At 44.2% G+C, this 17,484-nt stretch overlaps 1 protein-coding gene across 1 annotated transcript in view; it reads right to left on the minus strand.

Moving 5' to 3' along the window:
* Positions 1-2,351: 2,351 nt before the first annotated feature.
* The window catches only part of tnr (tenascin R (restrictin, janusin)), a 241,289-nt gene continuing 226,156 nt past the window's right edge, over positions 2,352-17,484 (minus strand). The window contains exons 22-24 of the mRNA XM_066681136.1: positions 12,608-12,769; positions 10,137-10,300; positions 2,352-7,600 (exon numbers count right to left, since the gene is read on the minus strand). Coding sequence (XP_066537233.1) covers positions 7,481-7,600; positions 10,137-10,300; positions 12,608-12,769 — 446 coding nt within the window. The 3' untranslated portion in view covers positions 2,352-7,480. The remainder of the gene's footprint in view (positions 7,601-10,136; positions 10,301-12,607; positions 12,770-17,484) is intronic.

Raw genomic sequence — 17,484 nt, forward strand, 5'->3', positions numbered from 1 at the left:
GCACAGTTCTACAATGACATTTTACAAACATGTACCTGTCCATCTGGAGAAGAGAATGTACTGTATCTTTAAGGAACTGTAGTACTTTTAAAGGTACATTTACATCATTTTTACCTTTAGTGACCAACAATGTAATACCTTTAAATACCTTTTTTTCTGAGACTGTGGCACAGGGTTAAAAGTCGTTATATCTGTTTTAGACTCAATGTGGGAACGTTCCAGATAGTTTATCTGAGGTAAATTCACAGTAATAAAGGTTGTCAGTTGGAAAGTGTCCGTCTCGTGGCTAGGGAACAAGGGAACATTTTCAGATACAGCTCAAATGTGCTGTTATTTACATGAACAGTTCGTTTGTCCCTTAACTTGTTTGTGCTGTGAATCCCAACAGTACTCACTACACAGTGCACTATTATACACTCCTAAAAAAGAGGGTTCTTCACAGGTTCTTTAGTAAAGGTGATGGTTCTAGCTAGAACCACAAGTTCTTTATAAAACCAGTGTCATGTTGAAATGGTTCCTTAGATTAATGGAGAACACGGTGTATATGGTTCTCTATGGCACTAAAAAGGTTTCTTCTGTTGTAACAAGCCAGGCTTCGTAACAATGGTAGAATCCTCTTGGTGCTGAAAAAGGTGCTACACAGAAACATATTCACACTTTTCAGAAGTCTGAAGAACCATTTCCTCAGTGGAAAAAAAAAAAACATTTCAGATTGGAAGCAGTTCTTTGTAGAACACATGGTTCTAACTAGAACGTTCACATTAAATAAAAAACCCTAGAAGAACCTTCTTTCTTAAGAGTGCAGGGAAATTAACTCAGGAGGGTAGTGGAGGATTTCGGACATGATTTTGTGCGGGTTTTTACCAAACAGAGCAGTGCATTATGGGTATCCGTTAGTGCATTGTGGGATTGTTTGAGTGCACTGAAAGTTGTCCACTGCTTTTTGACACTACTACAAAATAGCAGAACTACAAAATAGTGCACTACATAGTGAATTGGGCACAGTTTAGGAGACAGCATCAATATATATTGACACCTAGTGGCCTGGAGGTGTCAGAAATACTGTACTAAACTACAACTTCATGTGGGGGACCCGCTCCATGGAGCACAAAGGGGATCCCCATATGGATGGGACACCTCAGAGTCCAGAGGAACATCTACCTACCTTCAGTTTACAGTGTCCGGTTCCAGTCTATGTCCATCAGCTCCGCCTCTCCCAGGCCCCTCCCCACCCCGACATTCTGTGCAGTGTCCATCAGCAGGGTGTCCTCAAGGCAGCTGTCCAATCATTTCTGGATTCTAAGGACATTAACTCTCAAGGTCCAGGCACTTACGGAGATCTGGGGAGGTGTTCTGTCACCTCTGATTAATCTCACATAGATGCAGGGGTCACCTGACACATGGGACAGGAACACCGTGGGACAGGGACCATGTCCATTTACAGAGTAAACCCTGTAGATGCTGTGGAGGATCAGTCTGCTTGGGGAGGCACAGCTGAGGACGAAGCAGGGAGACTAGAGGAACACAAGCTGCCAGGATTTAACTGCTGCTCCATTTAAGGTGGAATGATGCCAGAAATCTACTGCCACCATTTAGGGTGAAGCGTCATCAGACGTTGTCGTACTGCTGTGTTATTTGAGTTGAAATGGTGTCCAAAGGTAACTGCTTTACCATTTAAGGTGGAAAGGAGGGAGAGTGCTACAAATGCACTGTTTAAGGTCGATTTGCCAGATGGCAAATGCTCCACTTTTCAAGTGTAATACTAGTTGATGCAGAATGTCATAAGAAAGCTGCACAATTTAAGGTGGTATGATGGAATCAGAAATCTGCTTTTGCACCATTTAAGGTGAAAAATGGCAGAAAACTACAGCTGCACAATCTGAGGTGGAACAACATGATTTGATGTAGAATGCCACCGGTTTATCTATTACTCCTTTAAAATCCAATGATGCCAGAATGTAACTGCTACCTCTTTTAAGGTGGAATAGTGACCAAAAGCAACTGCATTGCCATTTAAGGTGGAATAGCATCAAAATGCCCTATTTAATGTGGGATTTCACCAAAAATGTTTTCCCTGCCCTATTTAAGGTGGAATGGTGCCAGCGCATACATGCTGACCCATTGTCATATACATACATTTTTAAACAAGCTTAACTTCTGCACCATTTATGGTAGAATGGAAATATACTGCAGCGGCCAGTGTTTATTTATTGTTTGTTGCATTTCAGCAAATAGTTTTCCCTTTCCTTTTGGTGCATCGACAGCTTCATGAAAGTTAAAATGATTTACAGAAACAGTAAAATAAGATAAAAATAAGATAGAATAACACAGACAACATATTGTTTGTATTTATATTTTATTAATGAGTAGAAAATGTATTAAAAAAGGAATTTTACAGCACGCTTTAGGTCAAACTAGAGCTAATAATATCCAGGGTTATCAGAGAGAGGGTTTAATTCTGTTACAGAGACACGTTTCTCAGAGATCAATCGCTCTCTCGCTTTTCTGTGTCCTCAGGGCATGCAGTAATCAGACTCTCAGCCCAACACTGGGTCAGCGAGTGGAAAACACAAGCTGTCTTTACACATCCACAGTCTCTAAGGTTAGTAAACAACAGGTTAGGAACAAAGAACTCAATACACTGTGTCCTAACAGTTTCAGACACACTTGCTGTGAGGGTTTGATAGCAGCCTTTGTTTTACGAGAGCACAGAGAGGTAGGACGGCGCTCCAGAACTCATTTGTTCTCCTCCACAACACAAAGCCGAGGGGCTTCTTGCCCCACTGTCTGACACATGGCATTGATCACTGTGCCCTAGAGCGCCCCCTTCTGTGCTGATAATACAAGTAGCCTGTGCACAAAGGAACGTGTCCTCACCTTAAAGCAGCTGATATTCTCTCCTCAAAATCAGGGTCTGAAAGTGTTTGGACATGCAGTGCATTTCTAAACGAACTGTTAGTGGGGGCGGGGACTGGGACAGGGACATGAAAATGAACATAGGGACAAATGGGACGAAGCCTTATGAACCCTGACCTCTGTTCATTTGCAGAAGGAAACGGCTGGTTATTTAAGTTGACATGATGCTTTACGGTATCTTGACATTACCACCTTAAAACAAGACAACAGCCATTTATTTTCTATTATACAACACAGTTCAGAACGAGTGATCTGATTGGACGATAGACTAGTTCTGATGAAGAGTATAACACAGCTGGGACACCTGTATTTAAGGTGGACTGGCACAAGTATGTAACCAGTGCAACATTTACGTTAGGTGCCTGCAAGCAACTGCTGCAGCATTTAAGGTGGAGCAGACAGTTAGATGCCAGAATGAAACTGTTTCACTGTTTAAGGTGGAATGGAGCATTAGATACCAGAGTGTATGTTTCACTCTTTAAGGTGAAATGGACAGTTACGTGACAGATTGGAATTGCTGCACCATTTAAGATGGAATGGATAGTTAGATGCCAGAATGTAACTGCTGCAGGTTTTAAGGCGGAATGTAAAATTCAAATAAAGGGCTTAATCACCAGAATGTAACTGCTGCAATTTTAAGGTGGAATGAGCAATTCAAATAAAAGATCAGGGACCAGGAACCAAACCAGGAACTTAGATCCCAGAATGTAGAATATAACTGCTTTGACGTTTAAGGTGGAGAGGTGGAAGGATTATGCGCTGCCCCATTTAAGGTGGAGTGAAAAAATCATTGTGGCTAATTCACAATTAAATGCACAACATAAGGTGGAAAGGAAAATGAAAATAATTAGGGCCATTGCCACAATCAAACTGTGGCATTATTGAAGGTGAAACAGACAGTTTTATTAAGACAGTTAGGAGTTAGGTACAAGAATCTAGCTCATGTGTTTGTTTGAATGAAGTGAAAGAAGAGACAGATGTTTCACACTGGAGAAGAATGAGGACCAACCCTTTAACGTGCAATTCTCTCTGAGAGGGTCTCGGGCTCCGTGGTCAAGCAGTGGTTAGACTGGGAAATGGTTTAGACTAGATGCTGGACCATTGCTGTGAGGATCTGATGGCATGCCGCCTGTGGGGTCATGTTGGATCACGACACATCCTAGAGCTACTGCTCCACAGCCCACATCTCCTGGTCGCACAGTGTATAAATATCAGTCTAAATCCACCTTAAAACAGCTACCATGTGTTAGTTGTAGGATGTAGAAGAGTTACTGGGATGTGAGATCCTTGGGCTACAAATGTACAATAACAAGAACATCTAGAAACACTGAAATGAGATGAAAAATTACATAAAAACACTCTGTTCTTCACAAAGGAGGAGAGGCCAAAGAACTTAAGAAGACACAAACACGCTGCAGGACTCTGATTGGACGGTGAAGTCCGTCTCAACACTGGAAGTGTTATACTGACTAAAGTTATACCCCATTCCTCAATAAACATACTTACACATGGAGAACATTCACAGGAACAGGGTTGCCAGATTGTCTGGGATTCCTCACAATGATGGCATTCCTACAGAGTCTCAGAGGAGCCACATGTGAGAAATAAAGAAGATTTTAGATTCACTGCGACACCCGCCCACCCACAAAAAAAACCAAATCAATTAATTAATAAATCTGCCTCCACAATTTCCACATAAACATTGCATCACTCGCTCATTTCATTTTGTTCGTTACATGCTTTTAGAGAAAGTGAGAAATGATTATGAACAAAATAAAACGAGTGTGCAGTTAATAGATTAACAATTGACAAAGAATTGGAACAAATTGGGAAATAGTGGCCACAAGTTCAGAAACCTGTGCACATTTTAAGGAAAATATATTTTACAGTGAAATAAAATGTGTGTTTATTGTGAAAAAAAAAGAAGATAAGAACTAACTTTTTGTGGAAATTGTGACCATAAACCTTGTGTTTTTGTTTTCTTTGCCCCTCTGCGGCTCTGTATTTTTCAGCCCAACGTCCAAAAACCATCTGATATTTAAAGATGCAATCAGTCATTTCCCACAGTGATTCCTCTTTGCGCCATAAACCAGCCATTACACTGACACCTAGTGGCCTGCGTGCACTAAACGCTGCTTTAAACATGGCTGCCCCAATGTGGAAAACCCACCCTGCATAAACCGCTTAGTTCAGGGACTACATAGTTCGTCTCACGTCATTGTTTACACAAGCAAATTAAACAGTAAACAATCACCGTGGTACATTTTAAATGGTAAAAATGACTGACTGCAGCTTTAACTGTGCTCCTCTGTCTCCTGCAGCTGTTGCCCCTTCCTCAGTCTTTGGCTTCTGGAAAATGCCATCGGTGCAAGTGAGAAAAAGAGAAGATTCATTTTTCTTTCTCGATGTTCGCAAACGAGGTGCGTTTTAAACCAAAATAAACAATAAACAAAAAGAGTAAATGAATATCCCTGGCTTCATTAATTCATATTTACGAGACGGACGACTCTGTAGATGGAGATCTGAAGGCATCCGTGTGTCCGGCGGTGGAGCACATGAAAAAAACATGAACGAAATCTGTCCCTAATTCAAATGAAAAACGGAAAGCATTCAGTCTTTGTTTGTTTGTTTACAGCTGTTTATTCAGCGCCTATAAAAATAGATGTCTCTTTTTTTCTGGGCATTCGCTTTTTTTTTTTTTGGTTTTGTTTTTTCATCTAAAATCTTGTCTCTGTCTGAGGGGCTAAAATAACCCCTCGGTTTAATGTGGTCTTTGTTAATGTACAGTACACTGCAGAGAAACTGAGCCTCACGTCTAGTCCATACACCTTTATATATATTTATGACGGTCTGAATATGAAAGGGATAGTCACTGGATTTCTCTTTTAAATAAAATCCCTGCCTCTTTTCTCACTGCAGCTCACACAAGACCCTGGACAGCTCCACACTCTGGAGGAGAGTGTCCTACAGTGTAGCACTGTCACATCAACCCACACAGTCCTGCACTGGCTGGAGCTGTGCTGTGTGAAGAGGAGAGGGAGGGGGCCATGCCATGGTCCCACCCACACCCAGGGAGCCGACCTAGCCTCTAGCATTTATATATTATATATTTATATTGAAAATCATTAAAATGTGTTATTAGTGCTTTATGCACAGGTTATTATCCATTAAAAAGGCTTTATAATGAACAGTGAGGCTGTGTAACTGTGTTTATAAGTTACAAAATAATCAATTACAGCTTGTTATTGGAGCCTTATGAGGCATTGCTGGAGTTTATAAGATTGCTTACAAACATTATTACGGTATTACAGAACTATAACTGCAGTTATAAAGGCTTATAAATACTGGCATCATAGAATGTACCCTTTTATCTTTAAGAACTCCAAGCAGAAACGACCTGGAGACACTCCCCTCGGGAAGTGAGTCGCATGGCTCTCAGAGTGAGAGATGATAAGTGTATCGACCAGACTTTGGCTCAGTTTGATGCAGTGTGGGTCTTTTTGCCAGCGATGGGTGGTAAACTGTACACCGAACTCTCCCGCACCTGTAAACGTTTGGACGCCGCTCCGTACTGCACCTCTAATATTTATACAGAAGGGAATCATCTCATGCCCCTGAGGCCTCCTCATCTCCACACACTTCACTGCAATGAATAACGGCTCCTTAAAGGAGCAGTCAGTCTTTTTCCTCTGGTGGTTTTTCTTCGTAGTTGGTATACTGACACCTAGTGGCCTGGATGTGTCACTGACCCTGTAGTAAACCCTGTACGATGGGGGCCCTCCAATTCTTGATCTCGGAGCTGGACGCCCTAGAGCTCAATGTAAAAATAATAAATAATCACTTACATAAGTATGCTGGTGGTAAAAACGACTGACTGCTCCTTTAAATCCATAGGATACATGTAATAGGTCTCATTTGGAGACTGCTGTGGGATTATTACAACATGGAAATTTGTTTTCTAGACATGTTTAACCAATCTTAAGCCAATTTTATATAAATCTATGTCACGGAGGAGTCACAAATCCAGTGCCCAGTGGGAGTCAGACTCGAAAGGCAAGGACCAGGAGGATCAGGGAGGCCTTGCCCTTAAGCGGGGAAATGCCTCAAACCTGTGACACTCTTGAGACAGCCATCAGCTCGCCAGAGGTCTGACGTGAACAGGGTTTGCTCAGTGGGTAGAGCGCTGGCCTGTGGGGCACTGCAGACCCGGTTAACGCCCCCCTCTGGAGAGTTACGGTACGAGGGGCTGGGTGTGTGGTAGCCCCAGCAGACCAGTGGCTTCTTGATCATTTTTATTATTATTTTTTTATGTCTTAGTATAGTGAGATCACTTCATAAACATAATATAAAATGAGCAAATAAAGCTTTAATGAGGTTATAATAGTCCCACTAATCTATTACATGTATCATTTTAAGCCGAGCCCTTATTTATCGCAGTGAATTCAGAGGGACTTTTACCGTTCCTTTATCAAAACCATTCAGAAATAAATTACACAGCCTCATGCCTCCTCTCCCCAGCGTTTGTACAAATAGGAACAGCTAAATCAGAGTGCTCAGGGGTGGATTAATGCGGAGTGGACCTCCTCCTCTTCCCGCTGATGCTGCGGTAGTTGAAGGGTCTCATCTTCATCTCCACGAAGGGGATGGAGAACTCATGGCCTTTCCAGTGATACCAGTTAATTCCCTGGAAATAAATAACATATATAATATATATTAGGAACAAAACCAAAGGGAAAACATCACCACAGTGGTTTTACATTAACTGTGCTCTTATTAAAGGAGATACAAGGTCTTGTGTCTGACAATAGCTTTGTGTAAGTTATGCATCCAAACTGTTAGACATCGAGGACTTAATATAGCACATAATATTGTTCATTATTTACTGTTACAGCGTTTCAGACTGTTAGCAAGTTCACTGGAGCTCAACACACTCGGAGGAGAACACTCCCAGATCCTGATTACAGCTGATAGAGGCCTGTGTCTGCTATAGCATTGGGCTCAGTTCAGAAAGATGACACCTGGCACTGGTCCTGAATTAGTCAGGCATCTCTCTGGCAGGAAACAACCACAAACATTGTTTTTCTTCAGTGTCTTGACTGATCCACACACTTTCCAGATGTGAAGATTGGACATGGAGGTTATACAGGTTTTGTTTATAAGCATCTGATCATATGCACTTTCCAAATATAACTGCCCCAATCAAGTTCAACCCTTGATAATGCCCCAGTCATCTAAGCCTGGGAGTCCAGTGTTGCTTTTCAACTGCAGGGCCCCTACTCGACTCAGCATGATTCAACTCTACTTGACTCTTCCACTCCTCCACCAGGTGAATGAGGTCCTGGTTCTGGAAGCAGGTTCTTGTTTAGTGGCTGTTCTCTCGTGGTTCAGAGCGAGTCGAGTAGGGACTAAACCGTGGCGTGTAAACCTTGCAGAGTGCTGATCGTCCAGAGAGAGTCGTCACTCTACGCCACGCAACGCAGACGACCAGCACCAACTCTCCATCTGTAAAATCTCCAGCTGCAGCAGAGATTAAATTTGTTTTTATCCGACTCACGACGGCAGCTCGTAAAAGTACGCCGTGGTCTTTTGAAGAGGTTCAAACGCTCCTTGGATCGGTGGCCGACGAAAGAATCCAGCGAGAGCTGGATGCTGCAACAAGGAAGGAACAAACTCTACTGATCTGTTAACAACACGCAATACACCATGAGTAAACACCGCTTAACGTTACCGCCGCCGTTGTTGTGGTTTCCAAAGACCACTCTTCTCCTCAGAGACGGGGTTAGAGACGACACCTGATACATTTCGGGGGGAGCTGTGGGAGTGAAAAACCAACCAGGGATCAATCAGAGAGTAGAGTCCAGTAGAGTCAGTACCATGCAGTGGAAAAGTGCCAGTAAAAAGCAAAGTCAGCCTCCCTCTTGCTCTCTGGGTGAGTAGGACAGCCTCCTTGTCCCCCATGTCTCTGCTCATGGTGCTTTCTAGTGCAGACAGCTGTCAGCCAATGTGACAGATCTGGGCAGTTTGCACTCCCCTAGTGGATTACATTGTTGTGTTTCATTAACAGAAGTTCAAAAAGGAACCTCACATGTCTCGGAGGAAGCACCCCCCATGTTTCCACCAGATTTGATGGGAACCAGTGATACATCATCAGTGGGGGGCACTGTGAGGGGCTTGGTTCATCCATCGCTGTGTGTAAATTCAGCACCAGAGCCAGAGAAGTATGAATTAATATATTATCGACTGTTTTCAGCTGGTCCTGATACACGTGTAAATGATGCTGAGTTCTGAGTCGTACTGTGGAGCTTGTGAAGCAGTGAGAACAGCAGAGAAATACAAAAAAGGACAATCCACTGTGCCTCAATTGTGCTGACCACGGCTACAAAAAACACACAGATGGGCATCAAGGACAATATAACACTCTGTAAATGACCCATCCAGCTCCACTGTGCCATAACGCTTTATTTGAGGCTCTGAGCTCTTTCTGGAGCTTCTTTATCTTGACACCATTTGATTGAAGAAGAGCAAAGAAATCAGCTTTTTTGCAATCGAAACTGTCTTTATACTTCTCTTCACTGTTTATGCTTTCCATTTATATCAGCTTTTCTAGACAAACCCAATTCACAGCCTGTTGTGAACACTGCTGCACATTTCCTGTGGGTTCTGTGGAAATCAGCAGCTCAGCAGGGTGAGATACAGCTGAAAAGGCAGAGAGCTTGTCTTCAGGTGAGATCAGAGATACGTCGTTCACTTTCGAACAGGACGCTGGCTGTTTGTGTTACTTCTGTTCCTCTTTCTTGATATGATTTCATCATTACGTACGTTTCTCAGAATGACTTGTTCTCTGATCTCAGCCCTGATTCTGCTTGAGAGATCTTTAGACTCCAGGACACCAATGACCAGTGTTGTCCTCCGTTGTATTTTTGTTCCGGTTCTCATCGTTCACAATGACTCAGACACTGAGCCAAATGTCCTGAGATTTTGTGGTCAACAGCTGTGATATTCACCAAGTTTTCAGTTGCACACTGTTCTTGGTCGTAACTGAAGCTCCTGTGGGTGTGTGTTGTATCTGTTCTAGATCAATAACCCCTGAGAACCTGTGGAGTCCTGTGTGTGTGTGATTACATTTTTAAAAACTAAGGTTAGTTTTGGACAAATGGATGCTACGGTTAGGAAGAGTCTGTGCCAAACGTGTGTGTGTGTGTGTGTGTGTGTGTGCTGACCTGACTGTGTCTGGACTCTCCATATTTGCCATTAAGGTTGGCTCTGTGGCAGTTCTTGTACCACCAGGCTCCTTTGTAGGAGAGGGCGCAGTTAGTGACGGCAATGTCGTTATCTCGGTCCTTTGTGGAGAAGGGTCGGCCCTGGTGGTAGCTCAGAGAATCCCCTGCAGCAGAGAGCAGACAGGACATGTCCTGTCAGGGTGAATATAACCTAGGGCAGTTTCTCCTACTGTTGCAGACACTGACGGGACTAAAATCACTGAGCAATTATTAGCGGTGACATCCCCCTAACTGTTTATGGAAAATGAACCCTCCCAATGCTAGTTTCAGTAACAAAAACTATATAGTTTCAATTATGAAAACTATTCATAGATGACCACTTTTTCACAATGAAACCAGATAAGAATTAAATAACAATTAGTTGAAGAAAAGGACTATGACAAAATGTTTTGCAGTTTTTGTCTACAAATAAAGCCTATATGATAATGTGAGAGACTGATAAATGACTCATTATTTCTGATTTGAGAACAGAAAATCACAAGGAAATAAAAACAGGAAAATGCTCCGTCTGTTTGCTGTTGTCAGGGCGAGAGTAGCCGAGTGGATCAGTGAAGAGGAGTCGACTCCCAAAGAATTGATTCTTCCATTGTCTGGGAGTCACGCGTATCAACTGTTGGCCAATGATTCAGAGAGTTGAATCTCTTAGAGTTGAGGGTTCATTTTTAAATGAAAATTAGTAACGAAAAACACATTTAAAAATACATGATTTCATTTTTAAATTTAATGGACTACAACTGAAACCACACTGATAATGAAATGACTAACATGAGCCTATAACTACTACACATTTTAGTAATAAATCTAGATCTAAATCAAAATCAACTGCCAGAATAAACACTGAACCCTCCACAACTAGCAGGACACACAGCCATCCAGCACACCGCACACACACAACAGCGCTGTGGAGATAACATCACTCACAAAAACATCACTGTGGTTTCCAGGTTATTTTTGACGTTTCATGATGTGAGAAGATGATGAGAGACAACTTTAATCATGCGAGGGTTGAACATTTATCTGACCTAGCCGCTGTTTGACATAGCTGTGCGTTCCTCAAAAGGAGAAATAAAGCACATCTCAGCACCAGCCGACCGCTCGGACTTTGAGCAGATGATCAGTTGTGATTTAATGCTTTAGGGGTTTAGGGGTTAACCACAAACTACAGGCTACAAATAGAGCTGACATTCCTGAGCCCACACTATGTATTTTTCTGCCTGTGTAACACACCAACATAAAACAGCTGAACAATATTTCCAGAATGATTTTATTTCTACTACTGAGGTGCAGCAGATGGGTAAGATATGTATAAAATGGCTAACACTTAGCTGCCCAAAGGGGCTTGTATCTCTCTTACATAATCTCCTCCTGACTCTTAATAAGCTAACGATTATTTCTAGGGCAAATATAATCATCATTTATAAGTCATCACTTGTGGCTCTATGATGGCCATCTCTCTCCAGTAGTTGTCTGTGCAGTAGCACTCTATTGATTGGAGTAAAAGTAGGCTTTTGGACTGTCCCCTTGTGGTCAGACCTGGTACAACCTGCTAATTCTTAGAATTTAGCTCCTCAGATTTTTTTCACCTGATGCCTGGAAAGGTTAAGGAATTCTGCTGCCTCCTGCTGGTCCAAAGTGGTGTAACAAGCATTGTTTAAGTGGTTGCTCTGGTCTTGGCTCTATCGTTGGTAGATCACTTGTATGATTCACAGTGATCAGACCCCAGCCCTCTGGCCATTTATTGACACATATTCGTTATTAATCAGGCTCACAATGACCAGCCTTTCAGCTCAGCATCAAAACCACAGTTTCCTCAGCTCTGTCCCCAACAGGTTTTTTCTCACTGAGAGAGGGCACCGACAGGTAAACAAGGCCGAACAGTGTGAGGAGAGTCATGTGCCCCCTGCTCCACCTCAGTTCCAACCCTTCCAAACCCCACCTCCAGGGACAAAGCTCGAATATCTCTCTCTCTCAGGGTACGAGCACAGATGAGGCCTTAGCTCCCTCCATCCGCTAGAGAGTTACAGAGAATATAGTCTTGCAATGCCAGACTCTTTAGGGAGCACATAATGTGGTCAAGAACCACCTACTACTGCAGGAAAAGGAATTTGACTGACATGCAAAAGGACCAATCACAAGTCTGCTATTTTGAGTTGACGTGTAGAAGGAGACGATTCACGTTGGACCAATACCAGAGCCAGTACATAACTATACACGGAAGTACATATACGTAGACGCACAGAGAGCGAATCATAATGCATCTGGCAGAATCCTGACAGTGAGGCTGGGTTAATGCTCTGAAAGTATCAAGCTCTCCAACAGCTTGTGGGCAGATTGTCTGCGGCTGACACTACGGAGAATGTGGAGGAGGTATTACACAATGTAAAGAGACGAGCTGTATCCAGTCCCCTCACCCGCGGTGCCGTTGTATTCTCCTATCCTCAGCTTGTACAGGCTCCTGGCGTCTCCGATGGAGAATCGGTCGTAGTTGGCGTAGACTGCCTCCTGGCCGTCCCTCATGTCGATGCGGAGCTCATATCGGCCTTGAGCTGAGATCTTTTGAATGTTGTCCAGACCTGCAGAGAGACACAAGACCATAAACTAGGATGTGATGGTTATAATGAACAATAACAATTCAATACATTTCAACAATATTTGAAAGTTTTCACATGGAATAGGACACAGACAGACACTCTAAATAAAATATATTGTGTGTGTGAGTTTCCTGGACCTCTAAACCTTCACTGTAACGACCAGAAAAGCTACACCAGTTAAAATAAACACTCTGTTCAAAACTATATAGTTCTCAATAGTTTATCAGTTACAGCTCCAGGTCTGGATCGGACAACACCTGGGTCCGGACCCGGACTGTGGTGCGCTTATTAGTGACTCCTGTTCTACGCTCTGTGTCCAAACATCTGTAGAAACACTCTCTCATAATTTCTGAGATCAGTGACCACGGTGGGGACTGAGGTATGTATAATCTCCACAGAAACGCCCAATGATGAGCACCGTGGGGCATATATCCCTCCAGCATTGGCCTCTGGAGCAGTGCAGCTGTGTATTGACTGATGGAGCTCTGTCCAATAGCTTTGGGACGGGTTGGACTTGTCTTTGTGATCCAGAACTCATCATCCAATACTAGTGCTCGCATCATTGCAATCAAACTCTCACAGCAATGTCCCAGAAGAGCGGAGCCTGTTTTAGCAGCCGCACACTCCAGATTAAAGTCCCTCCTGCGGTCGTTCCCAGGGCAACGCAGGGGCCCGACGCTGCACTTCGTCTCCCTGCTTTGGAAGAAGTCGAGGGAATCTTGTATGTCCTCAAAATGTGGCGCACACAGATAAGAGCCTGCAGTGTGGTGGTGAAAGGACAGTGCGGGGCATTGTGGGCTGTCACCATCTCGGACCCTCCACAGCCGTGAAGATAAGCTGGAGGATCTCGGGATCTCGGCTGCGATGTGGAGAAGATGATGCTCGGTGATAAGAGAGCCATCATTTCCTGAAGGAAGTGGTCACACCTCACTGCAGGTCATCCTTTATAAGCCTTCAAAGTCCACAGACATAAACCTACACCAACATCGGACTTGTTTCTGTTGCCATGTCAACCACAGGACCACCACAGTGCTGCAGTGGGTCGAGTGGATCAGACACAGCAGTGCTGCTAGAGATTTAAAACCCAACACAAGAACGACCGACACACACTGTGCAGCGACAGATGAGCTACTTTCTCTGACTCTACATCTACAAGGTGGACCAATGAGGGAGGAGTGTCTCACAGAGTGGACAGAGAGTGGACACAGGGTTTAAAAACTCCAGTAAACCCTGCTGTGTCTGATCCACTCTACACCAGCACAACACACACTAACACACCACCACCACGTCAGTGTCACTGCAGCGCTGAGAATCATACACCACCACATCACACCTGCTCTGTGGGGGTCCTGAGCGCTGAGGGACAGGGGGAAAGGGAGTAAACAAAGTATGAAGAGCAACACAACTACAGTCTGTAATTGTAGTGCACCACTGTGCCTTTGACCCGGACGCCACAGACCGAACCCCATGTTCACTCCTCCTCTGTGGCGGCTTTGAGGAATGCTCCAAATTACAGAGCACAGTCCACAACAACAGAAAATGAAGCTATTTAAAGCAGACTTGTGAAACGCTGAGGCCTCGGCCAAGGAGCGCCCCCTGGTGGGACAGAAATGCTGTTCTCATGTGGACCTTCATTTCTCATCACATCTTTTCCTGGGGGTCCTCAGACTCTCCCAGAGCAGCCAGGAGCTATAGAGAGCCCTAGGTCTACCCCGGGGCCTCCTCCCAGGCGGCTGTGTCTCCTACACCTGCAGTGGGAGGCCTCCAGGGGGCATCCTTAATAGACCAATACCTGGACTTACTCAAGAGAGGGATCACACACACATACACCTGTGGACACTGTCAGACACTCACCCAATCATTCACTCTCTCTCTCTCTCTCTCTCTTTCACTCTCTCTCTCTCACACAAACACACACGCTCTCTCTCTCTCTCTCTCTCTCTCTCTCTCACACACACACACACACTCTCTCTCTCTCTCTATCTCTCTCTCTCTCTCACACACACACACACACATGCACACTCTCACTCTCTCTCTCTCGCTCTCTCTCACACACACACACACTCTCTCTCTCTCTCTCACACACACACGCACACTCTTTCTCTCTCTCTCTCTCACTCTCTCTCTCTCTCTCTCTCTCTCTCTCTCTCTTTCACTCTCTCTCACACACACACACTCTCTTTCTCTCTCTCACACACCCCTGTGGACAGTGTCACACACACACTCTCTCTCACACACACACTCTCTCTCTCTCATGCACACACACACCCCTGTGGACAGTGTCACACACTCTCTCTCTCTCTTTCACTCTCTCTCTCACACTCTCTCTCTCTCTCTCTCTCTCTCTCTCTCATGCACTCACACACCCCTGTGGACAGTGTCACACACTCTCTCTTTCTCTCTCTCACACACTCACCCAGTCTCTCACTCCCCCCAGTGGATAGTGTGCATACATAGAGATACGTGTTGTCACTTGTTTGATCATCGTAACAGTACAGACATAATTGTTAGATTCATTATTGATCAATAAATGTCACTAGTATCATTTCACTGATTCATCAGACGAGCCCTGGTCCGGTCCCCTGCTGATTGGGGTCAGACACTGAGCGTACGCCTCAGGACCAGTGTGGCCTTAATGGAGAACACAGTGTGCCTAAGGCCCCTTCAGTGACCCTTAAAAGCTTTTTACCAGCACTTAAGCTGAATGTGTCCACACAGCACGCCCCTGTGCCTGAAGGGGATGACACACAGCAGTGCCCTTCTCTACGAGCTGACCATCTCACACACCACTGATCCTCAGACCTGTGGACAAAGCATGTTCAATCCTGCCACACACACTTCCCACTTCCAAGGAGTTTGGTCTAGGAAAATGCACATGTTCATAAGGGTTATTTTACCAGTCCACCTTAAATGGTAAAGCAGTTACACACTGATGCTTGTCTTTATAAAATGGTGCTTCCATTCCACCTTAAACAGGGTGCCAGATATATTCTGGTACCTATTTTCCACCTTAAATGGTGCAGAAGCTACATTTCGGTGCTAACAGTTCGCCTTAAATAGTGAATCAGTTACACACTGATGCTTGTCTTTATAAAATGGTGCTTCCATTCCACCTTAAACAGTGTGACAGATGCATTTTAACGCCTCCAGTCCACCTTAAATAGTGAATCAGTTACACACTGATGCTTGCCTTTATGAAATGGGGCTTCCATTCCACCTTAAAAAGGGTGCCAGATGCATTTTAATGCCTCCAGTCCGCCTTAAATAGTGAACCAGTTTCATTCTGGTGCTGCCACGCCACCTTAACTTCTGCAGTAGTTACATTATGGTGCCTGCAGTCCACCTTAAATGGTGCTGCAGTTGCATTCTGATGCCTTGAATCAACCTTAAACAATGCAGGACTTTAAATGGACGCACTGCCACTCCATTTAAGGTGGAATGGCCAATTGGAATTAGAAGCTGGTCAATGAGGGAATAATAATGTCAGTGTGCAATTAGAAATACTTTATAAAAACATGACATCGAGCTTCTGCCAGTCTATAGATAACTGTGCACCAGGCCAGGATTTAATGTGGTGGGGGGGGGGGGGTGGTATTTCTTTGGGGGTTTTTGGGGTGTGTGTCTGTATTATTCATAATGCTCTCTGTTTTATCTTCCACTGAGACAATGCTCTGAAATCTGGGCCAGGCAAAGACACAGTGTGTTTTCTCCCCCTGACTTTAATGAATGTAATTATAGCTCCATAATGAGATTTGCAGAGAATATCACCAGCAGGAGAAAAAAGAGGAACAGAAAAGCCTCGATTGTTCTCCGTCAAATTGGATTTTTCGCGACGACAGTCACGGGATCGACTAAATGAAATCCGAAAGCCCAAAGTCATCATCAGAAATTATGAAGTCGCTGTGGCATGAAGCAAACACATCAACAGGCCCAGCAGAGCGCAGAGACGGGAAGTGTTTATACAGTCATGTGATCAGGAGCGCTCTGGTTCTACAATTAGAGACTACACTCCATCTGTGGCTCTGCATACTTCGTTAGCCACCTTTCACCTGTGTGTCATGGTGCTTTTCCACTGCAGGGTCCCCACTCAGCTGGGCTCGGCTGAGCTCTTTCACTGCTCCTTCAGCTAAATCTGGCCCTGATCCGAGTGATTCGGGTTCTTTTTTTATTTCAGAGGAGAGCTGTGGTAGGTGACTTTCACCACAGTGAAACAGAACACTATGGACGACCATTTAAAGGTACCTGTGAAAACCTGTTTGGAAAATGGCACTCTGGACACGGGGGGCTGTCTGTGTTGTTGTGCTTCACCTGCTTAGCCACTGGAGGTCGCCTCGACTATTGGACATCTGTACTGGCTGGGGTTAGTGATGTATGCCCTCTGGTGATTAGGTATGAGGACTCTGAACTAAGAGAAATCACCTACTGCACCTTTAAGACTTCCTGAAGAAGATGCCGCAGGTGTTGGTGGGTTGGTGATTAATAGGATGATTTTATTTGTTTTTTGACTGAATTGCCCTCAGTAATTTTTGGATGTTCTGATTTTTAAAAGTGAAACTGATGCTCCTCACTCTTTGCTTGCTTCTGCGCTGGAAAAAGGTCCAGTGCTTGTATCCAGCCCTGGCTCAGTAAATGTAAATAAAATTCAGTGTCTAAGCCCAAGCTTTCTCAGGTGTTTTCTCTGTGAGTCGCTGATTCAG

This window comes from Hoplias malabaricus, chromosome 9 (assembly GCF_029633855.1).
Source record: "Hoplias malabaricus isolate fHopMal1 chromosome 9, fHopMal1.hap1, whole genome shotgun sequence".
Taxonomy (NCBI): Eukaryota; Metazoa; Chordata; class Actinopteri; order Characiformes; family Erythrinidae; genus Hoplias; species Hoplias malabaricus.